This window comes from Akebia trifoliata, chromosome 10 (assembly GCF_017979445.1).
Source record: "Akebia trifoliata isolate Shusen 1 chromosome 10, ASM1797944v1, whole genome shotgun sequence".
Lineage (NCBI taxonomy): Eukaryota > Viridiplantae > Streptophyta > Magnoliopsida > Ranunculales > Lardizabalaceae > Akebia > Akebia trifoliata.
This window is the reverse complement of record NC_141384.1, coordinates 24,036,888-24,057,309: the sequence shown is the minus strand read 5'-3', so window position 1 is coordinate 24,057,309 and position 20,422 is coordinate 24,036,888. Positions and strand designations below refer to the sequence as shown.

General features: G+C 34.0%; 2 protein-coding genes across 14 annotated transcripts; both read left to right on the top strand.

The window, feature by feature from the left end:
• The first annotated feature begins 379 nt into the window (after window positions 1–379).
• On the top strand, window positions 380–3,143 carry LOC147393370 (Protein kinase superfamily protein). Its single transcript, XM_086455532.1, has 2 exons — window positions 380–1,141; window positions 2,332–3,143. The coding sequence occupies exons 1-2, from the start codon at window positions 652–654 to the stop codon at window positions 2,919–2,921; spliced, it is 1,080 nt and encodes a 359-aa protein (XP_086311658.1). The 5' UTR covers window positions 380–651; the 3' UTR covers window positions 2,922–3,143.
• Window positions 3,144–9,437: 6,294 nt separating this feature from the next.
• On the top strand, window positions 9,438–20,357 carry LOC147393369 (FKBP-like peptidyl-prolyl cis-trans isomerase family protein). 13 transcript variants are annotated; one of them, XR_015182002.1, is made up of 9 exons: window positions 9,473–9,633; window positions 10,355–10,451; window positions 10,528–10,754; window positions 11,689–11,798; window positions 17,716–17,824; window positions 17,904–17,980; window positions 19,361–19,515; window positions 19,731–19,847; window positions 19,972–20,357. XR_015182002.1 is itself a non-coding variant. In XM_086455536.1 (8 exons), exons 1-7 carry the CDS (start codon window positions 9,585–9,587, stop codon window positions 19,478–19,480), a joined length of 789 nt encoding a protein of 262 aa, XP_086311662.1. In that variant the 5' UTR covers window positions 9,473–9,584; the 3' UTR covers window positions 19,481–19,515; window positions 19,972–20,357. The 13 variants fall into 13 exon arrangements, 6 of the variants coding, with proteins under 6 accessions (XP_086311663.1, XP_086311662.1, XP_086311660.1 ...); XR_015182001.1 differs by having other exon boundaries at window positions 9,475–9,633; window positions 19,361–19,532; XR_015182003.1 differs by lacking the exon at window positions 19,731–19,847 and having other exon boundaries at window positions 19,361–19,532.
• Window positions 20,358–20,422: the final 65 nt, after the last annotated feature.

Here is a 20,422-nt window from a genome sequence, read left to right as displayed (position 1 = left end):
TTAATCTAATTTTTGGTGAGAGTCGAAAGAAGAAATGAATTTTCTATATTTCTAGAAAAAAAATGACACTGGTGGAGGGGGAGGGGTTTCTTTTTACATGATGTCCTGCAAAGACGTTGGCACTTGACATCAAACTTTTCCTGTTTAAGCTAATTATAGATCCATCAACAATATTTTGCCACGTGTATATACTGCATTCCTTTGATCGAAAAAAATTTGGATGTCTCTATATTCTCGATGGCGTATATACTGTAATGGATAACTTCCATCCGATTTTAATGGCCAGTGGTCCCATGTGACATGTTGAGAGAGAATCTTCCATAAAGAAGTTTGCTGGGCCACTATAAAAAAATTTACAGGTGGCAGCTACTCATTGGATTCTCATCAGAATTGCTACATTAAAAAGTATTCCCTTTTCTTTCTTTCTTCTTCTTCTTCTTCTTCTTCTGTCTCTCTCTCTCTCTCTGCAAGAATGAAACCAGTTTCCAAAAAAGAAACTTCTCAAACAATTTCTAGGTTTCAAGACCCTCAAATCCAACAACTACATTTCCCTAATTTAACTGATCCTTTCTTTGTCTAAGATCCTTCAAGATTACACACCTTCAACAAAGATTCAATCTTGCTCAAAACCCCCAATTTCACTCTTTTGAAATGGAACAAAATCAAACAATCATAATCATTCTAAGCTCAATCTCTGCAACTGCTCTCATCATTCTGTTATGTGTGATACTGATCTACTTCTACCGTAAAAACCCCGCAAAAGATCAGTCTGGGGAGATGGGAACCTTCGATAATGAAGAAGAACGCGAGCTCGAACCGGAAGATTTGATCAGTTTTCCAGGTGGCGAGAATCTGACCATCCATGATATCTTGGATGCTCCAGGTGAAGTAGTTGGGAAATCTAGCTACGGAACTCAGTACAAAGCGGTTTTAGAGAAGAACAATTCGGTGGCGTTGCTTCGATTCATTCGTCCTGCTTGTTCAAGGAGGATGAAAGAAAATCTACCTTTTATTCAGATTCTAGGGTTGATTAGACATCCCAATCTGGTGCCTCTTCGAGCTTTTTACGCTGGGCCGAGAGGGGAGAAGCTTCTTGTTCATCGGTTCTATATTCGCGGAAATCTAGCTCAGTTCATTAGAGGTATTTTTTGCATTTTCGCTTACTGTTTTTGTTAGATGCCCTATAGTATGTTTTTTCTGTTGTTTGTTGTTGTTTAGAGGAAATGGGGTTCAGTTCTTTTTACCTAAGAAGAAATGAAATTGTGATTGATTGGGGAAAATTGAAATCTTTACTGAATTTAGTTTTAATACAGAATTGTACTATTTAGATGATGAGAGAGAAAGATGTTTACTCATCATTACATCTTGATGAAAGCTTTATTCTTGCACTCCTTTGTTTAGATTGTATCTGGTTCTTTAAATGGAATCCAAAATAGAGTTGGTTTTTGAGTTTTGGATGAGTTTTTCTTTTCTTTTCTTTTTTCCTTCTAAAACCCATCTCTTAGTTAACCAATTGTGAAAGTGGAAAAAATTGAATTTTTTGTCTTTGGGTTTTGTATTTCGTTGATTTATTATCCAAATAAGGAGGTATTCTCTTGCTCATCATTTCAGATCGATGCTTGATTTTCATATTCCTTTTGTTTAGATTCATCTGTGCTTTTTTTTTATTTTTGGTTGTATCTGGTTCGAGCAAGAAGAGAAAATCTAAAATAGAGCTCAAGTTTTGAGTGAGAAAATTTTGAATATTTTGTCTTTGGGTTTGTATTTTGTTGATTTGTTATCCAATTAATTAGAGGTATGCTCTTACTCATCATCTTAGATCGATGCTTGATTCTCGCATTCCTTTTGTTTAAATTCGTATCTTGGTTTTTCTATATCTAATTTGATTTTGAAGAGGAAATCTGAAATAGGGCTTAAATTTTGAGTTTTGTATGAGATTTTGTTTACCTATCTTTCAGTTAATCAAATGTGAAATAATATTCATTTTGGTTTTGGGTTGAATTTGCCTTTTGTGACTTAGATTTATTATCCATTGGAACCATTTTAATTTTTTTTCCTTATTGGCGTGGTTTCTTCTTTCTGTATAATTGCGTCTGATTTCAAAATAGTACAATTATTTCTTCTTGGAAACGAAAGAAAACCTTCATTCTTTAATCTTTGTCCGCATCTTTTACTTTCTTGAGCATTCAGAATTCCTTTCCATGGTATCAATTCTGGTATTATTTTTAAGCTTTCTTTGATATTTTAGTCGAAATTGATTTATTATTCTTGATTCCTGTTTCAAGTTACCCAAGACATCTAAAATGTAACAACTATGTTTCTTACTGACAGATGGAAACGGCGAATCACACAAATGGGCTGTTATTTACAAGATCTCCATCGGCATTGTTAAAGGCCTAGATCATCTCCACACTGGATTGCAAAAACCCATGATCCATGGAAATCTCAAGTCAAAGAATATATTATTGGATGGGAATTACCAACCCTACGTGTCAGATTTTGGCCTACATCTCCTCTTGAATCCAACTGCGGGCCAAGAAATGCTCGAAGTGTCTGCAGATGAGGGATACAAAGCCCCCGAACTGATCAAGATGAAAGATGCAAGCAAAGAGAGTGATGTCTACAGCCTAGGAGTCATCTTGCTTGAATTGCTTACCGAGAAGGAACCAATTAATGCGAACCCATCCCCGAATCAGGATCTATATCTGCCCGATTTTATGAGAAATGCAGTCCTTGATAACAGAATCTCAGATACATTTCATCCAGATATACTTCTTAATCAAAGTAATCACCAAAACCCGATAACTAAAGAACGTCTGCTCGTGTTCGTTCAGCTGGCAATGGCTTGTTGTTCTCCTTCTCCATTTTTGAGACCGAATACAAAGCAACTTCTTAGAAAGCTCGAAGAAATTGGACAATGAGAGCTCTTTTGGATTTAGTAGATTTGTTGCAAATATGATTTAATGGTGAAGTACTGAAATGTATTACTAATATCTTAATATTATAATGTTGACATGGTTAGTTGGCCACCATTACCACGATTACAACTGTGATGGGAAAAGCTTTATACATTAGTGAGATCTCTTGGTATGAAAGTTGAAAACTGCATTCATTTAATTACAATATTAAATATTTTGATTGAATGCGTCGGCTTCAGGATTTTCGTTATTGTCAAGTAATTAGCATCACGAAATTGTGAGGATACAATTATCTAGGCCCCAGCTCGGATATTGTCTATTAAGTTATTGACGAACCGAAAAAAACATTTGTAGTCAGACTGCAATTTGGGTTCTTTTTAATACTTCATGAATTGTAACCTGACAAGGAAATTTTCAATCAATTTTAGGGTAAAGTTTTTATTTTTTTTTCTTGTTTTGGATTATAACAGAGCAAGAGAAAGATTCAAAAAATACATGATGGAAGTAGTGACAGAGAACATAGCTTTAATCCGTGGAATGAACAAACATGATTCGTTTAACTAACCCCAAATCTACAAGATAATGCTTTATAACAGAACAAGAGAAAGATTCAAAAAGTACATGGATGGGAGTAGTGACAAAGAACATAACTCTAGTCCATAGAATGGATAAACATGGTTCGCTTGGTTTAACCAACCCCAAATTTATGAGATAATGCTTTTATGGTGATGAAGTATGGAAACAATGGTTGGGCAAGGCTGATTTTCTTATTCTACAACAAATCATGGGAGATCCATTTGAATACACTTAAAAAGTTTTTTTTTCTTTTTAAGTTGAAAAGTTAAAACTTGTTTAAATTTATTTTAAAAAGTAAAAAAAAAAATAATAATAAAAATGTTTAAAAAGTAAAAGAAAATTACTTTTTTTTTTTTTTGTAGCGATCGCTACTCTGCTTTCTCAGTTGAGTGCATTTTATTATATTATTTATTTATGGGGTTAGAGAACATTGAAACATTTACATGCGTATGAGGGTCATTTTAATAAAAGCTAATAATCTTAGTTAATTTAGCTGTTTTTGTCTCCGTAGTTAACCCATTATTGATGTACACTGGTCAGACACAGCGGCAATGTAGGAAAGTGTCATTTTCATGTTGATGGTTTACACTTTACAGTACAATATACTCTCTATTTTGTCTTTTATTACTATTCAAAATTTAATATATTGTACTCTCAATTAACACCAAAAAAAAAAAAAAAAATCTACTTTTTCATTTTATTGATTTCTGTCTGTTGTGGAAATATTACAAATAAATAAAATAAAAAATAAATATTCTATCTCTAAAATCTGGTCGTATCTACCTTATAATATTGCCTGATTAATGATTTACCTATAAATTACAATATTCCATTAATGGGTGTTTCTGAGTCTGGGTTTAGAGAGGTATCTTGTGTTGTATGAACTTGATGGTATACTCCCAGACTTTGGTCTTTCATTAGAGACTAAGTGTTTTTTAGTTGAAGGTGAGGGTATTTAGGTTACTCTGAGAAATTTTTCTAAAGCTCTTTTGAAAGATTGAAGTTAATCTGTATGTGATCAAGTTCAAACACAGAAATAATATCTCTAATTTTCACCAAGTTGTATTTAATTAATGGATAACATTGCCAACCTCCACAATCTTGGATTTTTCACATTTATCCTTAAAAGTATTTATTATTTTATATTTTAGAATAAAAAAAAAGTAAGGATGCCATTCACATTGTGTCATGATCTTGTAAATAATTTTTAAGATTCATAAAAATATCATTATATGATAACAATGACACCTAAAACATAAAATAATAAATACTTTTTTAAGATATTGAGAAAAATCAAGGATGTGAAGATTGCTCAAGTCTACACGAAATCTTCGTGATGATGATATCCCTTTGTTAATTAATCACTCTAATACCAAGAATTTATTCTTATATAAATAAATATAACAATAACATTCTCTCTGACATTATTTCTATAATAATAATAATAATAATAATTTTTTCTCTCGCAAGTCACAAGTCACAACGTGGTGGATCTGAATGTGATATCCGTGTAAGTGTGTGTGTGTAATGGGTGGTTGGTAGGTAATATCTCTTAATTAATAATTCTAATACCAAGAATATATTATTATATTTAATAAGAACATTCTTTCTTTACCTACATTATTCATATATAATAATAATTGTTTCTGTGCTAGATCTGAATGTTGTGTGATGGGTAGATTTTAATTTTTTTTTTTTTTTCATATGAGACTATTTATCAAATAAATGAAGTAGATTCTAAGATGGGGTTTTCAATTGCAATCCAACAATGGACATAACTCCCAGATATTAAAGCATGAGAGACACAGCTTGTGAAATTGCTGTATACTTGAAAACTGCAGGGATGAGTGGTTTTCTGTAAAAGTGTCATTTTTTTTAATTGGTAAGCTTGTTTTAAGTGTTATTTTTACTCGGATCTACGATATCTTGACCCATAGTCTTTTAATTACCAAATAAGATAACTGACACCTTCTCATCGATGAGTATCATTCATTGGGATAAGAAAAAGTTTTGATTCGGTAATTATTCAATGAGGATTCAATTGGAAAAAAATTTGTACAAATGTTGTTTTGGGTTTTTTTTAATAAAACCCATCATCTTCCATCTCCTTAAAAATCTTATTTTATTCTCGAGTTTCATATGTTAGAAAAAAAAATTTGAGAATAAAGGGTAAAAATGGTATTGTATCCAACGATTATCAATTGGTTATATGATGAGTTTTATGAATTTTTGAGAATTTTTGTCTGACTAATTAATGCCAATTGTATGAGTTTTATTATAGTTCAAAGATCCAAATGATTTGGCCTAGGCCTAGACGTATTAAGTGACTTTTTGGCCCATATGCATGACAGTACATGTCTGGTTCTGCCCATGTGCAAGTTCATCTGAGCATGTGCGTGTGGAAAACTACTAGAGACACCCACTAGCCACACCACATACACATCATGTGTAGGAAATTTAAAAACATGCCAAAAGTATCAACTATCAAATAAGTAGGAAGTCAATTTTATAACATGGTCCGGTTGGCTCATGGGGTCAAGCTTGTCAATTATGGACCTAACCAACTAAGGCCTAAGACTTGTCCCAATCGTGGTTTGACTTCTTTCTTATAACACACCAATCTTAGAATTTAACGTGTTTTTTCAAGAGTATAGACCATAGAGATTAGAGAATACTTTTTATCTATTTTTTTCATCTCACCCCAAGAGAGAACTGTAGGACGACTCTTTTAAAATAAAAAATTAATGCAGATAACTTTCAAAAGGTAAAATAAATAAACAAAATTAAGAATCAATTTAGATAGAAGGTAGAAGATGAAAAGTAACTTTCTCCAGGATAAAATAATTTTAAAAGATAAAAAGTAATTATTTTTTTTTTATTATATATTTTTTAAAATTAGAGTTTTTTTATTTTTTAAAAGTAATTGTTGGAATAATGAATTATAAATTAGAGTTTGGATTTGTCTCAAAATTTGGATTCATACCAAAAATCACATGGGTACTTACGAAACCTATTCATAATAATCATGTGTAGAGAAAATTATTAAAAGTTGCAATACCTTTCCAAGAATTATGTACCTCTTTAAAGAGTTATATTAAATGTACATTTTCTAAGTGTATTAAATGTATATTTTTCAAGAGTTATGTACCCCTTTAAAATGTGTATTAAATGGTAATAGTTACAATATCTTTTCAAAGAGTTATGTATCTTTTAAACAGTCATGTCCCTCCATGAATAGGTGTTTAGTCCATCCTTCATTGTATTTTTCTTAGAATTTTTCTTAATCATTCTTCACACTAGTTTCATAGAGAGAATGTGCAAATCATATTTGTTTCGTTGTTCTTGTGGTTTGAAGTGCTACTTTCACAAGAAGGAGATCGTTATATCCTGAGAGATAATCACTAAAGATCGAGAGCACTAGTTCGGGGCGAGTCAAACTTTAGTCTCATTCTCATTCATTTTTTTTCTTCTGTTTTTTCATTTTTTTCATTTTATTTTAATTTAGTTTTCATTGAGTATTGTTTACTTGCTTCTTCAAGAAGCGAAAGTATACTGTCATATTTAATAAGAATAATAATTATTTAAAATAAATTCAAACAAACAATTTTTTACTTTTCTACTTTCAAAAGTAATAAAAAAAAATAGGTAGATATAAGCATGCTCTAATTGTATCCAAACCGGGTCTAAATCAGGACTAAAATCTTATGGAATCTCCCTACTTAGAACTCTTCATTGTAAAAAATGAAAATTGTCTACTAGTCAAATACAACCATAATTTTTCTTTGCTCTTGTATTTTTTTTTTAGGATTCCTTATCCTCTTTTCAATATATTCTTTTGATTAAAAAAATATCAAAATGGGACCATCACAACCATGAGTCAGTGTCCATCAAGCCTTTCAATGGACACATTCCATCTAGTTAGCAGGGTTCAACCCAGACATCAAAAAATTTCCTTAAACTCCAAACTCTTTGGGACCATTCCATCCAGTGCATGACATGGATGACATAAGAAGATTTAGATTTTTCAAAAATTTATTTTGATGTTTTTGTGTCTTATTTTCTTGATTAAGAAAGTAGATTAGAAATATTTTACCTTACAAAAAAAAAGAAAAGAGATTAGTGGTTAGTAATTTTGGAGAAAAAAAGTTTTGAATTGAAGTTGTAGTATCAAAACTAATAAACTTTACCCAACTTAGCAAGTTGGCACCTTCAAAATATTTAACTGGGTCACTTCATAAATATGCCTTTTCTTTTAAATAGGTAGATTAAATTTGAACCCAGGATCTCAAAGTTGTAATACAATATATCAACCAATTGAAATATTCATAAAATACGCATAATAAAGATAATGATGTGAAGAAAAATGAACGTCAAAAGCATAAAAGACCATAAAAATTAGTATATTTGAAGAACTTTAACGATATTTGATTAAATTATGTAATATAAAATGAAAATTTTATTAACACGCCAAGAAACTTGAGGGCCCTCCAAAGTGGGAAAAAAAAACAATTTTTTTTGGGCACTCCTTCCTTCTCTTTTTCTTCTTCTTCTCCTCCTCCTCCTCCTCCTGCTCCTCCTTCTTTCTCTCAATTTTTTTCTCATCCTCATCCTCTGATCTCCCACTCTCTCTCAATTTTCTTTTTCTTCTTCTTCTTCTCCTCCAATCTTTCTCTCCCTCTTTGGGTTTTTTTTCTCATATTTTTCTTCTTCTCCTTCCCTGATCTCTTTCTCACTCCTCTTTTTTTTTTTTTTCTTCTCCTCCTCGTCGGAGCCATCAAGATAGGTGGAGGATGACAAGTATGCCCACAACAATTTTTCAATTTTTAGAGGTGCCCCTAAAAATTGGAGGGTCCTTAGACTTAATTGGTGTGTCAATATAATTTTCCAATATAAAATCATTGATATGATTTGCACAAATAAAATCAATAACAATAGAAGATCTCAATTTTTTTATTTTATCAAATAGGTATTACCAAAAATGTTGCTGCAAATTCAAAAGCACCTTGTGAGGGCCTCTCTAAAAGTTTTCATATAATAAGTATGTGCTCTCAATATAGAATGGTTATATTTTAGATGTATTACTATAGTCCTTAGGAATTGAGTTGTCAATGATCAAACCCGAATTTTTATTTGTTTTTATTCGATAACTTCGGTCTTGATCAAGAATTTGGATTTGATAAGGATTTAAGCTGATAAAATTCCAATCTAGTATCTTATCAAAATTAAACATATCCTAATTCAATGTATACCTAATATGATAAAATGTGAGAAAATATATAATTATATTATAAATATAGATTTTGCTTAAAGGAAAATGCTAATGTCAAAGACTTTATGGGGACATTAGCATTGTCCTTCCAACATTTTTTTCTAATAATACCCCATCTTCGTTTTGTCTTTTAGTTAAAAAGACGAGGGCATGTTAATCTTTTATATAATAAATACATTTATAATGTTATTAATAAATGCATTTATCATGTTGGCATCGATTGTTTAAACATTTGATAGAAAAAAAAAAGATATTTAATTTAAAATACTTAAATGCTCATAGTATTTATTATCTAAATCAATATTTATTATATAAAAATTCAATACACCCTTGTTTTTTTTCATTAAAAGACAAAACAAAAAATTGTATTATTAGAAAAAATATTGTTAGACAATGTTAACGTCCCCATGGAATATTGGACATTAGCATTCCCTTTACTTAAATATATGAAGTTTGTTTAGATTTTGTATATCTAATTGGGTTTGGATCATAATACTGGGATTCTATATATATACGTGTGGATCGAACCGAGATTTATTGGATTGGTACCAAATAACCTCAATCCTATACGGACCCGATCCGTTGATAGTCATGGGAAGACATTCCCTTTTGCTTATACAGTAGATGTTTACCGTTGAAATTCAAAAGATGTGCATCTTGAGGATATCGAACGATTCAGATCCAAGGATTGGAAGCTGTTGAGGACGACACCACCGTTTTTCCCATTTTGAGTCTGCGTGTCTCCCTCTCTATCCAATCTTTGCTGGGAAGGAAAAAAGCCACAACAGATGCTGGAAGCTTGAAGACCTCTCTACAAAGCCATGCAGATAATCTCAACCTCTTCTCTCCTAAATTCTCCATCTTATCCATGTATCTCTCTCTCTCTCTCTCACACACACACACACACACACTGTCAACACAATAAGTAAGAAAAAAGGGGTTTTGAATCATGGGTTCTTCTCAATTTTCAGAGGCAACTTTTCAAATTCACAATACTTGCTCTTATAAGTAAGAAACATTATTGGTGTGCTGAATCTTTTTTGTATGTTTCATCATCATTCATATTGGTCGAATAGTGATGATTTCAAAATGGGTTCCTCTCATTGTTCATAAATGTCATAAATTAACTTCATAGGTTCACAATATATGACTTCTGACATGTGAGAGAAGAGAAAGAAGGGTTTTTGAATAATGGGTTTTGGTTCATTCTTGTTTTTATTTATTTATGTGGAAACCTTGCAATTTATTGTTCCTGATTATATTAATGCCGAAGGATGAATGGGTTCCTCTTAATTTTACAAGTTAATTGTCAATTTCTAGTTCTTGTACATTGCTGTTTTGATTTGAAACTTACCACAAAATGCCTGGCAAACATTGATATATTTTACAGTTGCTGTAATTAATAAGGAATTAAAGATTTGAGTTTTAGCTCGCTCAATGGATGGTGCTTATATAAATCGATATCATCTAGAATTCTTTGTTCCATGTTCAAAAAGATTGTTTGGAATTACCAATTGTCTGTGCTATCTTTTGAACATTCAAACAATGTAATGTTCCCTTGTTTTGATTTTTTAAAGCTCTTTTCTTACAGGCAGATCTCTGTCTCCTTGTAAAACATTGGGAACTTTCTGTTTTCAAAAGAAACAAAAACACATTTGTTGTTCAAACCACAACCTTAAGGATGGAAGGTATGATTTTTCCATTTCTTGAACACTCTTTTGTCGTGCATGTTTGCCGTATAGTCTAATTGCTTTTGACAAACAGTTTATGTATGGGTCAAGAATGTGTCAGACACCAACAGTATGCCGAAGAGAATTTGAAGCGGAGACGTTTATTGTTTCTGTTCTCATCAAGCTTGTTTACAACATTTTCTGCCTCTGGAAAGGCGAAGAGTAAGAGCCCGTATGATGAAAAGCGCTTGCTTGAACAAAACAGGAGAATACAGGAAGCAAACAATGCACCTGATGACTTCCCAAAATTTGTCAGAGAAGGTATATTATTTACCTTTTGTACTCTTTGTTCTTATTTTGAGTATTGGCTAAGGCTCTAGGAGTAAAGAGTGCACTTCTTTTAAAATGCTAACAGTTTCACAAAACTTAAATCACTAATGAATTCTACTCCATAGAGTCATAATTTAGGCCCTGTTTGGTACAACAGCAAGTTCCCATAAATGGGCATAAAACCAAAATTTGCAGGTGTCTAGTGCTTGCTTTCCCTTTTTCAACCATAAATTTTTGCACATGCGCACGAATTCCTTTAAGTAATTAAAAATTTACTGTCGAAAAATACGTGAAAGGCTGTCTTTAGTTGAGATATGGTCGTAAGGAAGCATGGTTCTTGTCGATTCTTTACTTTTAGTAGCTGTTTCATTCCATACTCTTCTCATGCTATTAGGTTAGGTAGGCCCCTTATTTGTCCCCCTTGTACCTTGTTTTTATTGATAAATGAATTTTTTGCACTTTAAAAAAATGTTTTGCAATCTGCGCTGGTTATTTCCATTGAAATTGGAAGTATAATCTGGTACTAGCATAATGAGTGTTGGACATAATCTGGCTCAATTCTACTTAAATTTATGGGTCTACTTCAGAAATATGTTTTTCCTCCTCAGTGTCATTTGAACATGATCTGGCTATGCCTGATGTTGTCATACATGCTTACCATGGCATCTATTTATAAAACTGGTAGAGATGTTTATTAATTATAATATGTAAAGATGGGAATCTAATAGAGCTTCATAGACTCCAACTATGGATTTATACCTTTTTAACATGTCAACTTCTTTTGCTGCAAGCTCAGATGCAATTGCTTCTCTTGCACTGTTTGAATATTATTGAATTTAGAAACTTTCTGCTCAACTTCATTCAAGTAAAAAATTATTTTATATGAAAAGATATGAAGTAACAATAATTTATGGAAATAATTCAGGTTTTCAGGTTAAGGTTGTGGCCTCTGACAACTATGTAAAAGCTGACTCTGGACTTATATACCTGGATATGGAAGTTGGTAAAGGTGATTGCCCAAAGGCTGGTCAACAGGTTTTTTCTTCATTGTCTTTGTAGCGACTTCTTCCATTCCTGAAAATTATTCTAAGCTTCATTGTGTTTCTTGTGGAAACTTTCTAACGTAAAGAGATGATAAATGGAGTGGAAAGCTTTGCCTTTTCATGCTGTGTGGGACATTTACTAGTGCATGTTGATATCATTGAAACTGAATGTAAGTGTTTTTTAGCATTGATGGATGAAAACAGAATAGGATTTTATGCTAGAACAAAATTGTTGATAGAAATGGCAATTATCATTAATGTTCCTGGAAAAAGAGTTGGAAGTATAATACACTTAGAAAAATAATACACATATTCTCACTCAAGCCTAATATGTTTCGGATGAAAGATAGTATTGGCAACTGCTAACCGTTTTTCACAGTCCACTCAATCATTTTAAATGAATCGTCCTACGATTTTGAACGACACCATAATTTGAAGCCCTAAGTACTAAGTTACCCTAAGCTATGAAAATTGATACTCAAGAAACATTGTATTCTTTGCAGCGATAGTTTCTTTAATCAATTGGGACCTGTAGCAATTCAACATGACATATGGTAATAAATTCTAATTCTTAGAAGTAAGAAACCAAAAACTCTAGAGCAAAGTAGAAGAAGAGAGAAAGAGGAGGAGAAGATGGGAGAAAGAGAAAGAGCCGAACTAGATAGGTTCTGCCTCTCCTCTATCCCCTTTTATATTAATGACTTAAATAGTGGGCCGACCACTACATTAATAATTAAAAGCAAACTCTTAACACTCCCCTCAAGCTGGAGCATACATACCAAAGATGCCCAACTTGGAATATAAAGCAGAAAATAATACATGAGATAAGGGTTTAGTAAGAAAATCAGCCAACTGATCACTTGACCTCACATAAGGTGTGACAATCTGTTTATGCGTTAGTACATCTCAAACAGTGTGACAATCAACTTCAATATGTTTTGTACGCTCATGAAAGACCGGGTTGCTAGCAATAAAGATGGTAGTCTGGTTGTCATGATACATCTGCATGGGTAATGGAGTATCAACACCCATGTTGCAAAGAAGAGAACGAACTCACATTTAGAAGCAGTGTTGGCCATTGCACGATACTTAGTTTCATACTAGAGTGGGCCACCACGTTTTGTTTCTTACTACACCAAGTAGCAAGTTTTCCACCAACAAATGTGCAATAACTAGAGGTGGACCGACGATCAGAATGGCTGCTGGCCCAGTTAGCATTAGAGTATCCATAAATGATCAAGAAAGAAGAAGGACAATACAAGAAACCCTTTCCAGTAACACCCTTTAGATAGCTCAAAATACTGCAGACAATTTCCCAATAAGGTTGTTGAGGGGCATGCATAAACTGACTGACCACTCTTACAACATAAGTTATGTTAGGACGAGTAATTGTAAGATTATGAGCTTGCCAACCAACTGTCTGTACCTTACAATGTCCTCAAATACTTCCCCATGTTTAGCATCAAGTTTGATAGACAAATCCATGGGAATATCAATTGGATGGGATCCCATAGTGCCTGTCTCAAATAATAAGTCCAACACGTCCTTGCGTTTGCACAGAGTGAGACCTTCTTTAGAACGTGCAACCTCAATCTCAAGGAAGTAACGAAGAATTCATAAGTCTCTTGTGTGAAATTTAGTACCCAAATGAGCCTTCAATTGAGTAATACCCACAAAATCACTACCAGTAACAATGATGTCATCCACATAGACAATAAGAATAATAGATCCTGGAGTGGAATGACGAGTAAACACAGAATGATCAGAAGTAGAATGCTGAAATCCATATTGAAGCACCACAAAGTTAAATTTGTCAAACCAAGCACGATAAGACAGTTTCATTCATTACAATGCCTTCTTCAACTTACATGCCATGTGTTATTTCCTTTCAACAACATAACCAGAGGTTGATTCATATACACTTCCTCCTGTAAATCGCCATGAAGAAATGCATTTTTGATGTCTAGTTGGCATAGTGGCTAGTTAGAACTTATCGCGTCAAACAAAAGAATTCTAACAGAGTTGAGTTGAGCGACGGATGAAAAAGTCTCATAATAATCCACACCATAAGTTGGAGCCTTTAGCCACCAGTTGACCTTTAAGTTGATCAACAGAGCCATCCAGTTGATATTTCATTGTGTACACCTAATGACCACCAACAGTGGTCTTCCCAAAAGGAAGAGGAGTGAGTTCCCATGTCTAATTTTGATAAGGTGCATGCATCTCATCATCCATAGCAAGTTTCCATAAAAAAGAAGTCAGAACTTGGTGATAAGTACTAGGGACAGAAACAATAGACAACGAAAATGCAAAAGAGCAAAAAGAAGATGAAAGGCTATGGAAAGACACAATACTTGATATAGGATGCTTAGTGCAAGAACAAATACCATTCCGCAATGCAATGGGTAAAGTGGAGGATGCGAGAACTGTGGGAGGAGGTGGAATGTCTTTAGGAGAGTCGGGTGATATTGTGGTTGCGCTAGACCATATGATACAACTGAACGATGCTGAGAGTGCTGATAAACTTGCAAATGTAGAGGAGAGGATACTGGAAGAGGAACAACAGGCAAAATTAACTCCCCTTGACGAGAATGGACAAGTCAGAATCTAACCGACTACTGAAAGTAGAAAAAAACGGTGTAGACTAAAAAAGGTGACATCAACACTAGTATAATACCGATGCCTAATAAGATCATAACGATGATAACCTTTTGGAGTCTTAGAGTAACCAAGAAGAGACGCTTAACAACACGATGAGACAACTTATCATGATTAAGACCAAGAATGTGGACGAAAGAAACACACCCAAAGACATGCGGAACAAGGGGAAAGGGCTTGGCCTTAGGATATAATAAGGAGAAGGGAGTCTGACTACGCAAGACTGGTGTAGGAACTCGATTAATGAGGTAACAAGCAGTAAGAATACCATCTGCCCAATAAGGTTTAGGAATTGACATGTTAAAAAAATAAGGTGCGAGTGACATCCAAAAGATGATGGAGTTTATTCTTAGAAAAGCCATTCTGATGGGAGGTTTGTGGACATGTAGTGTGATGGATAATACCATGGTTCTTGCAGAAATCAGACATACAATTTTGGATATGTTCAAGAGCATTGTCAAAATGATTTTTTTGAACACAACGTTCAAACTAATCAAATAACTCATTGTAAAAGTTTAAGAAAAGTTTGGTTTGTTTAGATCTTTCATTAAAATAAAATAAAAGCAGGTCATTCTAGAGTAATCATCCACAAAAATGACTAAATAAGAAAAACCAGAAGTACTATTTATTCTTGTAGGACCCCGAATGTCTGAATGGAGTACATGAAAATGACTTAACTAACGACTCTCTAGATTAGGATAAAAACTATTACGATGATGCTTGTCTAACTGACAAACCTCATATTCTAATATTGAAATAAGACTCAACGTGGGAACAACTTGACGTAACTTCTACAATGGCTGGTGATCCAAGCGATAATGCCATTGTAGAGGAGAGACAGTAGCACTCAAAGCAGCAATCAATTCATTATAATCCAGAAAATGCAGCCCATTCCGTTCATGCCCCAAACCAATAACATTTTTTGCCTTGAGGCTTTGAAAAACACAAGAGGTAGAAGAAAATAAAAAGAAGAGGAGAAGATGAGAGAGAGAGAGAGAGAGAGAGAGAGAGAACTAGATAGGTTCGGCCTCTCTTCTACCCCACTTTTATATTAATGACTTAATTAAGTGGGGCCCACCTACATTACTTTAGTGGGCCGACCACTACATTAATAATAAAAGACGAACTCTTAACATTAGAAACATCTATTATTCTTTAAATCAAGTACTAGGGAATGTTTGATGATCGTCATCAAGTCTTATTTCCCGAAAATTCAGAAAATAGAATTTTCATATGTTACAATTATCCATGGAGAAACGAAACAATTCTAAAAACTATGTTTTCCTCCCTCTCATTCGCAATTTTAGCCCTGACTTAACTTTCAAAATTACTTTAATTAAATAAATAATTCCTGCCTTTCACCCCTTCCACAGACACCCTACCAGCAGATACGTGTGGTAAGTAGAAATGGATTATGTCATACACTAGAGACCCACCACAAACTATCCACGTGGTCCTTGACCCCACAAAAAAATGGTTTTACATATTCCCGGAAGAAAAGCCTAGTATTTCTATTGAGAGTGATGTGTAAAATTTGGAAGGAACTAATGCAATTATTTGTAAAAGGCCCATATATTCTTTTTGTTTTGGACATTGAGTTAAATAGAGGTTAAAGTTGTCTTGGTTGCTACATGTTGAGGTGAAAAGACCTATCTAATGGGGAAGGTGCAACTATGAATATAAGTGGGTCACTGGAACTGGGGCATGATACGTGAGCACGTTACACCCAGGAGCAAAGGTAGATAACACAACACTCAACACTCCTCCTCACCCACATGGGTGGAAAATTCCTTCGAGGAGATTTGAACCCGTGACTTATACGAACCTAGTGCTTTGCTACTATGTTGACAATCATTTACCCAAAAAAACTAATCTGATGGGGAAGGCACAACTATGGATATAAGAGGGCTATGGGTCGAAGTGGGGCACGATACGTGAGCACGTGACACTTGGGAATGGAAGCGGGTAACACAACACTCAGCGGATATTGTGCCCTAGTTCGACCCGTGACCGTATTATATTCATAGTTGTGCCTTCCCCATCAGATCAACCTGTTGTGGTAAATGGTTGCCAACATGGTATCAGAGTGTTGGGTTCGTATATTTATAAGTTCGAGTCTCCTCGAAGGAATTTCCACCCTTATGGGTCCTCAGGGTGAGTGTTGTGTTATCCGGCTCTGCTCTCGGTGTCGCCTTATATTCATAGTTGTGCCTTCCCCATTAGATCGGTCTTTTGGAGTAAATGGTTGTCAACATGGTATCAGAGCGTTGGGTTCGTATATAAGCCACGTGTTCGAGTCTCCTTGAAGGAATTTTCCACTTTTATTTGTGAGGGGGAGTGTTGTGTTATTTGCCTATGCTCCCGGGTGTCACATGCCCTAGTTCGACCTGTGACCCTCTTATATTCATAGTTTCACCTTCCCCATCAGATCGGTCTTTTGGGGTAAATGGTTGTCAACAAGACTCCTCTATTTTGTGAAGCCACTCCCTCATCCTTGAAACTGAGAGAGTCTACTTCTCCTTTGTTTCTTATCAGTATCTCTATTTTCTCTCTGTTTATTTCACTTTCTACCTTTGGTAGATATTGAATTCCCTATGTTGAAATTGGGAAGTGAAGTCAGCATTACTTGACTGGGTCGGAGATAAATTAGGAAGCAACATGTTGAAACTATTAAACAATGCTATCTATGGAACCCAAAGAAGCAGTTATTTTGTTTATGTTCCATGGATAGCAATATGTGGTCCCCTCTAAACTGGAGGCTGAAAGAAACTAGCCAGGTCAAGAAACATAGCAGGGACGGGTTACTCGAAGTTGAATATTTTAGCTTGAGAAAACTTTTTTTTTTTTCCAGATGAACGAAGACTCTTTTTTTTTCCCTAAACCAGAAGAAGTGCATTTCCAACCTATTTGGCGTTGAACCAATTCTAGAAAGTAGATTTAATTAGGTACAATTATCTCTTGATGATGGAAACAGTTTTACATAGTTTTATCATCCAAACACATATTGTTTTCAAGAAATTTGTTATTTTACTAGTTGTGTCCAGTTCAACTGATACATGAACTCCCAAAATGTAATTCATTGTTCCAATCTTAAAAAAAAAATGATTTTGCTAACCTGAAACCTCTGACATAGCTGAAGTGAAGATAAAATAAAATTACCGAACATGTAAATAACATCAATGACGCATGTTCACCTAAAGTTTTTTCATCAGAAAAAGCAATCTCCCCTAATAAGTTTCTTTTGATGGCAGGTGACTTTTCACTATATTGGCTATAATGAATCAGGCCGTCGTATCGATAGCACCTATTACCAGGGAACTCCAGCCAAGATCCGGATGGGAACCAACGCATTGGTTCCAGGTGAAAATTTAGTAATATTGTGTGTGTGTTTTTGTATGATTATCTCAGTGGCTAAAAGGGACATATAAAACCAATACAGGATTTGAAGAAGGAATTCGAGACATGAAACCTGGGGGAAAGAGAAGAATAATCATTCCTCCAGAACTTGGACCCCCAGTGAGTTTAACAATTCTGCATTTCTTGTTTTTTTAGTTTTGTTTTCTGTTATTCTTTTATTTTATTTTATTTTTATTCTCCTGATTTTGATGTTGTTGGTAAGCTTCCTTCAGGATGTTCTGAAACACACAAGCTGCTTAATTGAGCAATCTATTACCCAAATTAGTAGTATTGAAGGGGTGGATGACTATATTAATAGATATCTGTTGTTAGATCATTTTATTCATCTTTTACAACCCAGGACCGAGAATTTCTTCTCCAAAGTTAAAAATGCTCTAGAATCCTCCCTCTCTTTTTAGAGCTGCTATTGGCACCCTAACTTTTACTTATTGGACCCCAATTTCTTAAATTTTTATCACATCCCGATTGAAGATTAAAACACACTCTTCAAACACTACAAAGTTATGTCTCAAATTATAATCTCAACATTACGAAACATTATAACACTCATTCAAACAATTTCAGTAGTTGTTTACAATTATGATTTGGCTCATATAAAATCCTAAACCCAAAAAATAGAAATCTAGCAAAAAAAATGAGGGATCTTCTATTGGCACCCCAACTTTTTACCTATTCTCAACCATTCACTTATTTTCTTTATTTTTAATTGGGGTGCAATAAGTACAAGTTGGGGTGCCAATAGCAGGTTTCTTTTTTTCCATTCTTGTTTTTTATTAGTTAGAATCCTCATCCTCAGAGCCTAATCCCCAAAATTTGGGGTAGGCTAAATGAATCCTGGTCCTCCATTTAGTGTTCATATTTGCTTTTACCATCTCCATCTGGAATCTACCCTCACAGTTGCCATTAAAGCTTGGTATAGCAAATAAGGTCATTTGATACTCCCTTATATTTCTGCCTAATATGGCTTTATCAGTTGCCCTTTAATTAGCCAGCCTATAGAGTGTGTTTGCAAAGCAGGATTGTTTTGAGAGTTGAGCAATGGAAACTGAAACATAGCTGTGATCGCAAAAACAATTTCTCCTATGTAAAAACTTGTTTTCCCCTATATAGAAAATCAAATCTTTATGCAAAAAACTGAGAATTCGTTGGAGAACAGATGAGTGGGATTTAAATCAAAGAAATTTTATGAAATGGGCTTTTATAATTGGGATTTAATGAGAAAGGTTACAGTGTTAATCTTCTGTGGAATGAAATGGACTTTTACCATTGGGATTTAAATAAAAGAAATTTAGTGAGACATGCATTCTTGAGATCTGCACTATTTTACATGATTAATAATGATTTGGTGTAGGTTAAAGACTGTTTCTCACACAACAACTCCCCCCCCCCCCCCCCCCCCCCCAAACACATATTATGTAATTCCTGTGACCAGTGTCACTAACTAGCAAGGCTGATGGGTGATTATGTTGTATTTTACAGGTGGGACCATCGACGTTTTTCAGTGCAAAACAATTTGAGGTTTTTGATGTGGAACTACTAAGTGTGCAAAATTGTGAAAGGAGGACAATAGCTTTTTACTCTGATGTCATTTGCAATTGAGCTCTCTGATGCCATGCTTCTCCCTATCCAATGGAGTATTTTTCAAGATTTTGTATGCTAATTTACATTGGATTAGAGGAAGCATATTAGTTGTTTTATACTATTGGATTAGACGAGCGCATTGGTTTGTCAATTTTTCCAAATTGTCGGAGATTTTGGAGAATTTGAATTCGGGACTATTTCATGAATATGGTGTAAGAGTTTTTCAAGCAATTCCAATTTTCATGGTCATGGTCACTTGTTATTGCAGGCGTTTTATTTCTGCTGGCTACTCTGAAAATCAAAGGAATTCACAATTGTTTCTCATTCTATTGTTTCACCAAACACGTCCGAGAGAAAGGAATGATGGATGGTTGCAATAGATTGAGTAGCTTTTACTATCGAAATTAGTAGTTTTTTTTTTTTTGTCGTTATTCCATACTCATTGCATCTTCTCTAAATTTTTCTAGAGTTATTCAAGAATTGGTAAATTGTGGCCTTTGTGCATGCAGAGAGAATCTTATAGTCACCAACTCTTTTTGTTGTATGATGGGGAATTAGAAAGGAAGGAGCAAATGGATCTTTGAAGGGAAAGAGGAGATTCTTCAAGAAGTGATCATCAGTAATTTAATTTTTTATTCTTATTTTTGGTTAAGCTCTTTGATGTGTTTAAGGTGGGGTGTCTTTTAGGAATTTGTGTTATAATAAGACTTTGTGTGTAGATCCAGGATAAACAGTGATCTAATACTTGTAATTAGTTAGGTCTTCTCAAACTCTTTACTTCTTAATAAATTAAATCTGTACTCAAAAAAAAAATGGGACTGACTAATTGTACACCATTAATCACTGGTTGCACACCAAACTTTAAAAAATTCCTTTTGTTTTTGGTTTTTCTACATTGTAGAATCATTGTGTTTCTGTTTACTTTTTTTGTTGTTGTTGTTGTTGTTGTTGTTGCAATTG